The sequence below is a fragment of the Lygodium microphyllum genome, chromosome 11 (assembly GCF_053477565.2).
Source record: "Lygodium microphyllum isolate KBCC chromosome 11, Lygodium_microphyllum_v1.1.10, whole genome shotgun sequence".
Lineage (NCBI taxonomy): Eukaryota > Viridiplantae > Streptophyta > Polypodiopsida > Schizaeales > Lygodiaceae > Lygodium > Lygodium microphyllum.
In genome coordinates, this window is record NC_141145.1 from 40,938,552 (window position 1) to 40,951,121 (window position 12,570).

At 37.4% G+C, this 12,570-nt stretch overlaps 1 protein-coding gene across 25 annotated transcripts in view; it reads right to left on the minus strand.

Moving 5' to 3' along the window:
* Nucleotides 1–12,570, minus strand: part of LOC148028739 (uncharacterized) — a 60,414-nt gene that overhangs the window by 7,161 nt on the left and 40,683 nt on the right. For 10 of the 25 annotated variants that reach the window (XR_015692320.1, XR_015692319.1, XR_015692321.1 and 7 more), the window contains 3 exons: nucleotides 4,699–4,876; nucleotides 4,521–4,599; nucleotides 2,783–3,046 (listed from right to left, as the gene is read on the minus strand). The exons of 2 other annotated variants lie outside the window; for them this stretch is intronic. Coding sequence is in view for 5 of the 23 variants with exons in the window: in XM_087687522.1 (XP_087543648.1) it covers nucleotides 5,783–5,890 (108 nt within the window). In the remaining 18 variants the exon portion in view is untranslated. 13 more of the 25 variants (XM_087687522.1, XM_087687517.1, XM_087687508.1 and 10 more) reach the window with 7 other exon arrangements.

Consider the following 12,570-nt stretch of genomic DNA (forward strand, 5'->3'; position numbering starts at 1 on the left):
GGGAGAGAGAAACAAAGAGATGGAGAGACATGAATAGGAAGATGGAGTGAGAGAAATAGAGAGATGGAGAGAGGAAGGGACGAAGAGAGAGAGAGAAATGAAGAGAGGGAGAGAGAGAAAAATGGAGTAAGCAATACAAAGAGGGAGAAAGAGAGAGAGAAAAATAAAGAAAAGAAGAGAAAGTAGAGAAAGAGAGTGGGAGAGAGAAAAATAGGGAGAGCGGGGAGAGAGAGAAGCCAGGAAAATTGAGAGAAAAAAGAAAAAAAGAGAAAAGGAGGGAGAGAGAAAAATGGAGTAAGCAATACAAAGAGGGAGAAAGAGAGAGCGATAAAAATAAATAAAAGAAGAGAAAGTATAGAGAGGGAGAGAGAGAAAAATAGAGAGAGAGAGAGAGAGGAAGAGCGAGAGCGAGAGAGAAGCAAGGAAAATAGAGAGAGGAAAGGAAAAAAGAGAAGAGGAAGGAGAGAGACAGAGAAACAAAGGAAGGGAGAGGGAGAAGAAGGAGAGAAGCAAGAAAGGATTCTTATTTAAGCTTTGAGGTAAGCGCATTCTCTTTTGTCTTTTTTTTTCCTCTTTTCTTCTCTTCTCTCTTTCTTTTTGTTTATGAAGAGATGCATAGAGAGAGGGAAGTGGAGAGAGAAAGAGAGAGAGAAACAAGAGGAGAGAGAGTAATAGGAAGAGGGAGGGAGAGAGAAATAGAGAGATATAGAGACAAAGGGAGTGGAGAGAGAGAAATAAAGAGAGGGAGGGAGAGAAAAATGGAGTGAGAAATACAAAGAGAGAGAGAGATATAAATATAGGAAGGGAGAGGGATACAAATAGAGAAATAGAGAGTGAGAGATACGGGAAAAGAGAGAGAAAGACAAACAAGTGCAAAGGAGAAGGAGAGAACTTGTGAAGGAGAACAACAAGAAGGAGAGAAGCACAAAAGGATTCTTCTTTAAACTTTAAGATAAGTGAATTCTCTTTTCTCTCTTTGTTTTTCTCTGTTCTTTTCTTTTCTGTTTCTTTTTGTTTATGAAGAGATGCATAAAGAGAGGGAGGAAGAGAGGGATAGTGATAAAGAAGAGGAAGGAAGAGGGATAAATCGAGGGAGGGGGGAGAGATAAAAGAAAAGGAGAGAAAACACACAGTTAGAGAGAGAGAGAGAGAGAGAGAGAGAGAGAGGGATGGGCGAGGGGGAGAATAGATCAAGTCGAGTCTCTCATCAACCACATTCATTATGGACACTAATATTCTATCTTTAAATTGCATGTTAAGAGTAACTCCATGGTATGCTATCATCTTAGAAAAAATACCAGCTAGGTCTTGAGATGACTTGTCACTCCATCACAAAGTAAAATAATCATTCCAGTCAGCATGACATGACCAAAAACCTATATACATAGCTTGGATCACTACAAAAGATGACCCCCCTAATCTGCATAGAGACATGTAATGCAAAGCTTATCTCTCTCATGGATGATGGTCAACCACAGGATGCCACCTTGCTCTTCTTGATTCTCAGGCTGAGGTTGATGACAATATTCCACTTTACACTAATTTTATGATCACCCATTAGCACTCAAAACCTCGTAGTGGTATCTCATAGTGGAAATTTAAATGTCGCTCATCCTATAGCACATTGATGATATAGTATGTTAACCTTGTATATGATGTTTTTGGTTTATTAGTGTATGTACACCCTTCCATACCTGTATTTTCCATCTTTACCCTACCTAAGGTGTGTTTTTTCCCCCTTATTTAGAGTAGATAGATTTTGCAAGAAAATGGGGGGTAGCTACTCTTGAATCCATATGTTACACTAATGTTTTGGAGTGACCCCTCAAGATCATACTAGCAATAGTGTTACATGATGTAGAAGGGCTGGTAATTTTTGTAAGATTCCTCCTAATCATCATTGGCTTTGCTTAGTATGTATACTATAAGAAGTATATTTCTTTGAGTACTTGTACTTGAAATTTCTTGATTTCAAGTGTAACTCATAGGGAACCTATGGATCAAACTAGTCAACTCTGATGAGAGGGAAGTGATGATAGTTGTCATTAGCTTTGCTTAGTATGCATACTAGAAGAAGTATATTTATTTGAGTAATTATACTTGAAATCGCTTGATTTCAATTGCAATTCGTAGGGAGCCTATGGATTAGACTAGTGGATTGTGATGAGAGGGAAGTAATAAAGGGATATAAGCAAAAGCTATAAAGTGCAAGAGGTTTGCGAGAGAGAATCACACAAGAGAGTTTAGTATATACTTAGAATGGTATTATTATTATTTTTTATCATCATATATGTATGATTTTACATGTGTAATTATATTAGTAATACAACATATAGACCCAATACTCACATTTAAAGTAGCTAAATTATTAATGGAAATTTTTTTCCTCTTCATTACTATTAACCTTGCTATTAGTGACATGACAAAGAAATCACTATTAGCATCATTATATACATTGATATTACCACCACTACTTGCATCACTAATTGTGCTAATGCAATGCACCTGGTGATGCTAATAGCAATGTGTATAGTGATGGTTGTAGAGTAAATTTCCAATGTAAAGGTTACAGGGGAAAGAAATTAGGTGGCAGGGCAATGCATATAGTGATGGTTGTTGCAGAGTAAATTGCCAACGCAAATAGCCAAGGTTATAGAGGGGAAAGAAATTAGGTGGCAAGGCATGCAACCCTACCACCCCCTAGCTATATACACTAAATATTCTTGCATAATTTATTTACCAATATAACATACACCTAATGTCCAAAAATTGTACATTACAATTCTCTAAAAATAAGGATTCCATTGATTTCAAAAGCTAAATATAATCGATTCAAAAAAGTATTACTCAAGGAGCTTTTCCATCTCTTGATTAAGTCCAAGAAGAAGAGCTTCACTTCAAGCTTTCATGGCACTCAGACCCCAAGATATGCATAAGTCCTAGGTCTTGTGCTTTCTCCAACTTATTCCAAACTTGTTCAAGTATTTTTGGGGGAGCACTTGGACATTTCTAAGAGTCCCATTGTGCCTCACTCCATCATCCACATCTATAGAAAGTCAAGTTAGCGAGTGTGATTTTCACTACATGATTCAAAATCTCATCTTTGCACATGTTCTATGAGGATACCAATTAAACAAAGATTTCATAGACTAATAGTAAAATTATATATTTTATTCACAAAAACTCAAGAATAGTATGATCTATAAATAGGCCTTGAAACTATGTGATATAGAGAGTATACATATGGGAAACCCTTGAGGAATCCCCCAAGAGTATGATCCAGAATACTACACCCAAGCATTGACATCTTGTTGAAATTACCTTGTAAAGCTACATAAACTCTAACATATTGTAATAATCATGCTATCAAAAAATCATATAATTTTTCAAATCTATGCTCCTAAAGTTGTATTCTCGTGCATCCACCATCACTCTACAAAAATATAAAGAATTCATACCTAAGTCAACCTCACTTCATTTCAAGCCATTTTTACTAGTCTATCCTTATTGCACCACCTATGATCAATGGTAGCACTTCTTTAAAAAAGTCAAAAAAAAAATAGAACATAAATTTTGATGTTACTCAAAAGATCCAAGTCTCAAGAGCATAGCCTTGGATTTCATTAAGACTATAAATCTTAGTTTTATTCAATGACACATCATTCTTCCCTTATTTTGCATATTTTATTTATTGCCATGTATTTCTTTTGTGCATATCTACATGTTTGCATGCATGTTCCTAGATGCTATGAGCATGTACTATCCATAATGTAGCTAGACATTCATCAATATGACTTTAATCATGTTTTCTAGTCTTCCCAAAGGGGCCCTTGCAAGCTTTGCAAGTTCAACAATGGTCATGGAACTAGAGGGGGAGAACTCCTATCACTTGTTGGAAGGATTCCCAATGTTGGATACATCACAAAAGACAAAATAAAAACACCCATAGAAAAAGAGAAATAGAAAAAACATAAAAATCACACATATGTTTTAATGTCTTGAATATGAGGCACTATGTTTGAATTCATGAAGAGCATCCACTTGCCTATATACAACTTAGTGGGTTCATTACTTGTAGACCCTAGATATCACATATGTTCAAGGCATATTTATAAAATGCCTTATCTATGAATTTCTCATTAATAAAAAACATATTTTTTATAAGGAGTCTATAATTTGTTTCTAAAATCCAAAAGATGGTCCCTTTTATGAATATACTTTTGTATTCTATCGTAAATATGAAATGCCCTGTTTTGAACTCATGTGATGATTGCATATCTTGTATGGTGGCCCCTCAATGACAAAACTCTTATCTTTGCTCTTTGAAACATGTAGATTTTAGCATAGCACTTGAATAAGGTGAGCAAGTTTATGTTTCATATAATGCGTCATGACATTTAGATCATTGGGTCATCTTTTCTCTTATTTGTCCAACCCTAAAACATATTTTCAAAAGACATATGTATATAACAAAAAAGGAGATGTGCTAACAACAAAAAGTAAGAGTGAATGACACATACCTATTGGTTATGTGCAACAACAAAATTGTCTCTCGACACCAGCAAAAAGAGAGATCTAGCACAACCATGCACTAGTACCCTGAGAAATGTCATCCCAACCCACTCTTAATTATATATAAATACGGGCAACATGAAACAAGGTAAAAGATAAAACAAATTGCACATACACTATACACACCTCGTGACTGTTTCCATTTGATTGGAAGTCCTACATTTCCATTTGTTGGAATGTTTCCATTCTCTTGGAAGTGTTGTATGTAGATAGAAAGATATAGAAGCCCAACTACAAAATATATATGTGTATGTACACACACACACATACATATGTATGTAGATAGAAAGATATAGAAGCCCAACTACAAAATATGTATGTGTAAGTACACACACACACACACACACACACATGTATATCTAGGAAAATATTTCCAAACATAGGGATGGAGAAAATAAATGATTAAAGTTGATACCAAAAGAACAGCACAAACAAAAGCTACCAATACGAGCAACGAAAATGAGAGTTTCTTCCTAAAGAATTTTAATTCAACAAGTCTTAACACTAAGTTACACCAACTAATATGATCTCCCGTCCCTCCCAACATCCAAGAATAAAGGAGGCATTCCGGGACAAAGACACCAACTATTCAAGTAGGCATTATTGTAATACACAAAATACCAACGTTTTTTCCTTCAACATATCTCATTCTAGTGTTGTCTTTCTAGTATCACATGCTCAAACCATGTTTCAACCTATATCTCGTATCAAATGGCCTCCTAAAAAGTGCATCTATGATCTAATACATCTTTATGGACTTTTTAACACACACATTTTTCCAAATTTGAAGGATATATTTATATTCAAAATCCTAAGAAACAAGCATTTTACAATAAAGCATTTAAGAAAAGATTTAAGACGAGGTGGAGCCTTCTCAAAATTTGCCCCACTCATCTACCTTTTATTTTCCAAGTATATAATATGTATAGTAATAAACCCACCCCAATCAAAAGGTACCAACTAAAAATACACTATAGACCTTGTATGGGACAATAATGACATAACATGAAATAACAACACAACAAGGGTATCATAATCACCAAGTCCCAAACATTGCTCTTCTCAAATGAAACACCTAAACACAATTCTTGTCTTGTCATGACCACAAAGGACCAATATTTTTGGAGAGCCCAAAACCAAGCTTTCATGGATTTGTGCTACTTGTCACAAAGAAATGTATTGGATCCATATTATGTGGTGGATAGAAGCTTTATTCTACATGCTCAATATGTTTATGTGGGAAGGAATTAGAGATTTTAGCAATAGAATGTTCCAAATCTTCAATGACATGTTCATAATCTAATTTAACTTTGATTACCTACAAAAATAGTAAAGGTAATGAGTATCCTTATACTATTAATTAATTATCAAAATAATATAATCAATTGCTAACTTGACTTTATAATTACTTAACATGTAATGAGATCATAATTTTCTTATTTTTCATATAATTTATTATGTTTGTGTAGTATATATATATTTCTCATATATGTGCTTTCCATGCATGCTTATTGTGTACTTGAAATTTAGGTTTACCTAGTACATGTAAGTCTACAAAAATCATAATTATCTCGATGTTGTATAGCAAGGCATGGCTTCTCACCAAATGCAACTAAAAATCCATGTATATGCTCAACTATGAACATCTAGTGCAACAACAAATGTTTCAAGTTGCTAATGATAGATGATCCTCCCTAAACGAACTAATGAAATATATTTTCTTATTAACAATCATGTTCAACAATACAATATCCCCCATATGAACTAATTGAGAACGAAAGTTAAGTATTTTCTTATAGTTAGAAATCTTTAAGATACAAAGTGATTATGCATTCCATCGGATAGGCTTGTAAAATTATCTTCTAATGCTTTAAATATCATATTAGATACCTAGGGAGTCCACCTTATAGAACATGTAAGATACCATGTGAGTTCAAAAGAAAGAGTATTATATTTAGTAAAATTTATAGGATCATATTTACAAAAGAAAGATTTTAGTTACAATTTGAAAAAAATCTCTAAGTTTAATAAAGTAAAAGGGATCATTTTAGGGCCTTATAGCATGCAAAGAAAGGGTATTTCTTAATATCCTTTGAACGCATGTCATATAGATGATTTCTTATAGGTGGGCCCCTCGAGACTAGATATTGAAGTTTCTCCTATTCCATTGTCATTGCATACTTAAAAGCTACCCTAGAAAGAGCTTTACATGTCGAAGGCTGTTAATCAATATAATCTACATACCTAATAAACAAAGCACTAACCTAAACCCATTGGTGACTCTATTATCAATATGATTATGACTTGTAGCTTAAAAGAGTTGCCTCTATGCGAGCATAAGCAATGAAAAACAATCTTTGTCCATTTCATGTTGCATGGCACATGTTAGTACATAAACTAAGTTGCAAACCATTTCATGTAATTTGGGAGGGAGAAGCTACCCATGCTCCAACTCCTTAGCTCCATTTTTCTAGACTATAGGTTTTGAGATCAATAATCAATCTCACATGTACCATTTTCTCAACACTTGTTTGCTTACCATGCAAGAACTATATCACATATGGAAAATTCAACATGTCAATAATTGCGGCAACAAGAATCTTCAATTTTTATCATTCAAAGTTAACTTTACTTTCATCGGTTGACAACAATTCACTACATAGAGGTTCACATAAAAAAAAGTTTACTCAACCAAAAAGGGGATTTCTCAGATTACCAAACTAGATTTAAGGAGGATTCACATCTTTAGAATCAGTTAAAGTGTTCTCCAATTGTCCTTATCATTTTAATTTTCCTAGGTATTTCTAGTTTTTATTTCTCTTCTTTTTTGCAATGTATGTTTGGTTCTTGGTATGGTGCTAAACCTATTTTAATGCACAAATGTTACTGCCAATCAGCTTATACCTATCCTTCAAAAGCTCTTCTAGCTTTCTTGACATACTAACTAAAGTTTCCTACTATAGACATTTTGAAATAGCAATGTGAGAACAATGTAAAGATCTCATTTGGAGCTTGTATGATATATCCCTAGTTGATACAAGTGGGTATAAACCTCTTGTCAATGATAGAAGGTCCTCTAGTCCTCTAAATAAAAAAATATTTGTGATATTTTGATTTGGTTTCATACCTTGACTTATTTGTTGGTATGCTTATCCTCGAATAAAAAGGTGATGATAGATGCAAATCTCCATAAGTTAAACATGGGTTCATCATCTAAGGACTTTCAGTAAGTGAGGATATTGATAAGAGCTCAATAATGATCCAAATTAAATCAACATAAATATCTATCAAATGGAGGATTAATAATCTAATGAAAAGTTGTTTTCACCATGTGTAGGATAGATCATCTAATGAAGAGTCAAGACAGATTTTGTTTCAATAAACTAAACTAATGTAGAAAGAGAATGCCTCATACATACATTCAATGATTAACCCAGAGAAAGAACTGGATATAGAAAAGTTCAAAAAATTCCAAGTCCAACTCATGTGGAGGCCTTTCATTATGATAGTTGGTTTCAAGTTGTAGCTTCTACCCAGAGACATAAAAAGAGAAGATCCATATCAGAGGTGAACTTATGGAAGTCCATGTGGGCGGGCATAAATAGACACAATAATATGAAAGGCTACCCAAAGGAGTTATTCTATTTAGAATTTGACATGACTTACCTAGTGGCACACTCTCAAACCTTGAGACCTAGAAGAACATATAACTTGCAATATTTGGGGAAGGATTCGTCTCCCTATGGATTTCATAAGAATCTTAAAATGTGTTTCTTGGACATGCATGGACCTAGAGCCCTGCTACATGTGTTTCAAATCAAGAGCACATGTAAGATGAAGTTTGAGGTGGATTCCAATGAATGTCCAATGAAGTTTGATGCAGGTAAGAGATAGAAAGCTTTAAACAATTCAGGGGATAATGTCATCTCATTTTTTGAAGGCCATATGGAATGACTCATCACAGTTTACATGCTATCCTCATTTTTTAGGTACCAGGTAAACTCTCCAAGTTTTTGAGTTTGTATTAAATGTGCCACCAAGTTATGGTTTTGCCAACAAACATTTATCACTGTAACATTTCCTGTGTTTTCTTCCGCATAGGAACACCCCCCCTTTTTTAATTTAAAAAAAATATTATCATTAGTTCAAATTTTTTTAACCCCTCTCTCTCTCCCCACTGACAGCACGTCGGAGAGAGAAAGAGAGGGAGTTGTAGTGATGGGGGGCATGCTGTGGGAGGGGTGGCCATGCCACCCACCTCCTCCCCCCCTATATAAGGGTCGAGGCCCCTACCCTCCCTCAGCTACTACAGAGAGAGATGGTGGCCCCCCCTTCTACGGCAGCTGCTGTGCGGGCCCCTCGGCCGTCGAGTCTTCAACTCCCGCCCTAAGATCTGCTGCGACAGCGCCCCTTGGGGCCTATGATTCAAGTCACCCCCTTCCCCCCCCCCTTGTTTGCCAGTCGTTGCGGATCCCTCCCTGGGCCTCCGAAAAGAGCCACCTCCCCCCCTAATTGTCATCCAGCTGCGGGCTGTCAGGAGAGAAGGAGAAGGAGAGACAAGAAGGAGTGGGAGAGAGAAGAGAAGAAGAGGGAGAGAAGGGAAATGAGAGAAGGAAAAGGAGAGAAGAAGAAGGACAGGGAGAGAGAAGAGAAGAAGAGGGAGAGAAGGAGAAGGAGAGAAAATGAGTGGGAGAGAGAAGAGAAGAAGAGGGAGAGAAGGGGAAGGAGAGAAGGAGAAGGAGAGAAAAAAAAGGAGTGGGAGAGAGAAGAGAAGAAGAGGGAGAGAAGGATGGAAGAGAAGGAAAGAGAGAAGTAGAAGAATGAGAAAATAAAGGGTTAGAGGAGATGAGAGGAGAAGAAGAAGGAGAACGAGAGAGGTAGAAGAAGAAGAAGAAGAGGTAGAAGGAGAGAGGAGAGAAGTAGTGGAAGAAGAGAAAGAGAGGGAAGGAGAAGAAGGAGAAAAGAAGTGGGAGAGGGAGAAGGAGAAGAAGAGAAGGAGAGAGAGAGAGAGAGAGAAGGAGAAGAAGAGAAGGAGAGAGAGAGAGTAGGAGAATAAGAGAAAAGAAGAAGAAGACAGAGAGAGAGAAAGAAGGGGAAGATGAGGAAAAGAAGAAGAGAGAGAAATAAGGAGAGGGAGTGAGAGTTGGTGAGTAACTTTAAGGAGCCACACTCAAACCACCCCCTTGGCAAAGGACCCCATCCAATGATCTTTCCTACCCGAACGTGTCGTCCCAAAAATGGTTAAGGTCCGGACTATCCAATCTCCACGAGGTGAATGGCTCCCAAGAAGAAAGGCGTGGGAAGCGTAGGTACCAAAGTTACCGGTAATGCTAGAGAAGCGAGCGGAGCGACCAACGCAACAAACACAAATCAAACCCATGTTCTAGGCTTTAAAATTAAATAGGTATTATTTCTCATGGAAGAGATGAAAGGGTTGGTGACGTTCATGGAACAAGAACAAGTCTTAGGGTTTTTGTTTACTCTAAGCACTAAGTTACATGCGTGAAACGGTAGAGTATGGAATTCGCATAAGATTATATGCATGAAATGATAGCTTTTACACACATAAAATGATAAGGTTATCGCCTTACTTTACTGAAAATAATAGCTTTTTAACTAGTTCAGTGGATGAATAGTCATTTAGAATTCATGTTTCGCAATCATGGTTAAAAGAAACACATGAAATGTTAGTTCTGTTCATGAGATACATTTGCACCGTTGGACAAAACCCTAGACTTTCATATACGCAAGTCACATGTGATCGAGTGCATTAGGAATAAGTACTCGTTGCTAGGAATGATGAGAGATAAAGGTTGTTTAGGATGTTCAACTTTACTAAGTGCACCATGTGCATGATGGATAAGGTTGATTGGAAAAATTCTGCATGGAACCACACTAAGAGAAATGGAGGAAATGCATGCAGCTAGACTATAACTTGAAGGCCCAAATGAAGAGCCCTGTGTTGCCAAGTGTAATAATGGAACTTGGTTAGAACTAGAAGAATAAAAGACCTTTGGTTAGGTTGTGAATGAAGGCATGACTATTGCCTTGATTGTCTAGTTAATGCTTGGGTTAGGTTAAGATACCATAAGGAAGAACCCAAGGGCAAAACAACTCAAAATAAGTTAACTTACACTTGCTTGTGTAATCTTGTTTGAGATCATTAGGATCTTACCAATTCGCAAACGATCCAGGATAGGATGCTGGGAGCATCGGGGAAAAAGACCTAGGATCGGATAAGGTCATCACGTAGTGTATTCTTTAAGGAAATTGAAGAGCCATGAAATGTTGAGATAGCAAGCTCAACACATGTGGACATGGATGATGGACTGCCTGGCTAGATGGGTCCACACGTCTACACTTAGCACGTCGGTGGTCATTATGACTCACACATGGCCACTGAATCATTACTTATTATATTCAGGTTGTTACACCTATTTACAGCTGGCATAGTTATAGTGCCAGTCGACTAGTGTAGTCGGTTATGCATTGTTTGACTTAGTAGGCCACTTTCCTTTATGTTGCATCTTATCTATACTTTGTGTACATTGTAAAAGTGTGGAAGAAGAAGAAGAAATTAGCAAGAAAACGTTTTGGCCTCCATCTCTCTTCTTGTCTCTTGAGTGAGCTTCTCCTTGTGCATTCTATGTGTATTCGGCGCAGCATCTTGAGCAACTCCCCCTACCACGCGATTCTTGACATGGTATCAGAGCCGCGCCACTGAGAGAGGCTGATTTCGAAGGCTGAATTGAAGGAGAAGAAGCAAGGATCGAGCAAGCAAGTTACGGGTAAGAATCTCTTCCATTCTTCCACTCCTTCTCTTGGATAGTGCTTGTGGAGGCACCGGAAGCACGGCAGAGCAAAAATCTTAGTTTGTAGTGAGATTTGGTGTGCACAAAGAGCACTATGTATTCTGCGAATAAGCCCTAAAGGGCTATTCCGCAGAGATTTCGGGCATCTGAGGCTGTTTCAGGGCCCGTTTTGGAGCCGCAAGGTTGCGGACACTAGTTTCAAGGTACACTGTGACTTTGACTGTATTGACCGAACGTGGGTGCGCAAGTTACAGATTTCAGATCTGTAAGTTCAAAGGTGTTTACAGTGAGTAAACACAAGGTTTATCTGCAAACAGGTTGCAGATTGCATGTATTGTTGAGCAGACAGTGAAAAAGGTTGTCTGGTGTATTGCTGTGCACTACAGGTCGAGGGTTGCAGAAGATTTGCTTGATGTTTGGTATTATTCTTGTGATAATGGAAGAGAATAGTGGAAGCCCCATCATTGAGAAGCTTGACAAGAACAACTACCCTTCATGGAAGTTCCGTGTCACGAACTTCCTTATTGGAAAATGCCTCTACGAGTTTGTTTCAGGTGAAGAAAAGGAGCCGGAGGTGAGTGATCCTCCAACTGCAGAAGAGACAAAGGCACGGAAGGAATGGAATGCAAAGGATAAAAAGGTCATGTATTGGTTGTCTGCAGTAATTGACAATAATATGATGGGACACATTAGAAATGCAGAGAATTCATATGCAGCTTGGACCATACTTGAAAGTATGTCTTCTGTAAATACAAAGGCCCGAAAGATTCAACTCAAGCAAGAGTTGAATACATTAAAGAAAGGGAAGATGTCTATCAATGAGTATGCATTGAAGGTAAGGAGCATTGCAGATGCATTGGCAGCAATTGATGCAATGCCCGATGATGATGATTTGGTGTCGTCAACCTTGGGTGGACTTAACAATGAAAAGGCTTGGAAGTCTTTTGTAACTTCCGTATATGTTAGAAAGCCATTCCCAGATTTCGATGAGTTGGTCACTAAAGAAATCAACATGCAGAGTGAGACATCTGAAAGAAGTGGTGAACAAGTCCAAGCTTTTTACTCCAGTTCAGGAAGGGGACGTGGCAGGTTCTCTTCAAGAGGCCGTGGTACAGGACGTGCTGGTGACAACCAGCAAAACAGATTGAATCAGCAATTTGGTGATATGCAGGTTTCAGGAGGTCGT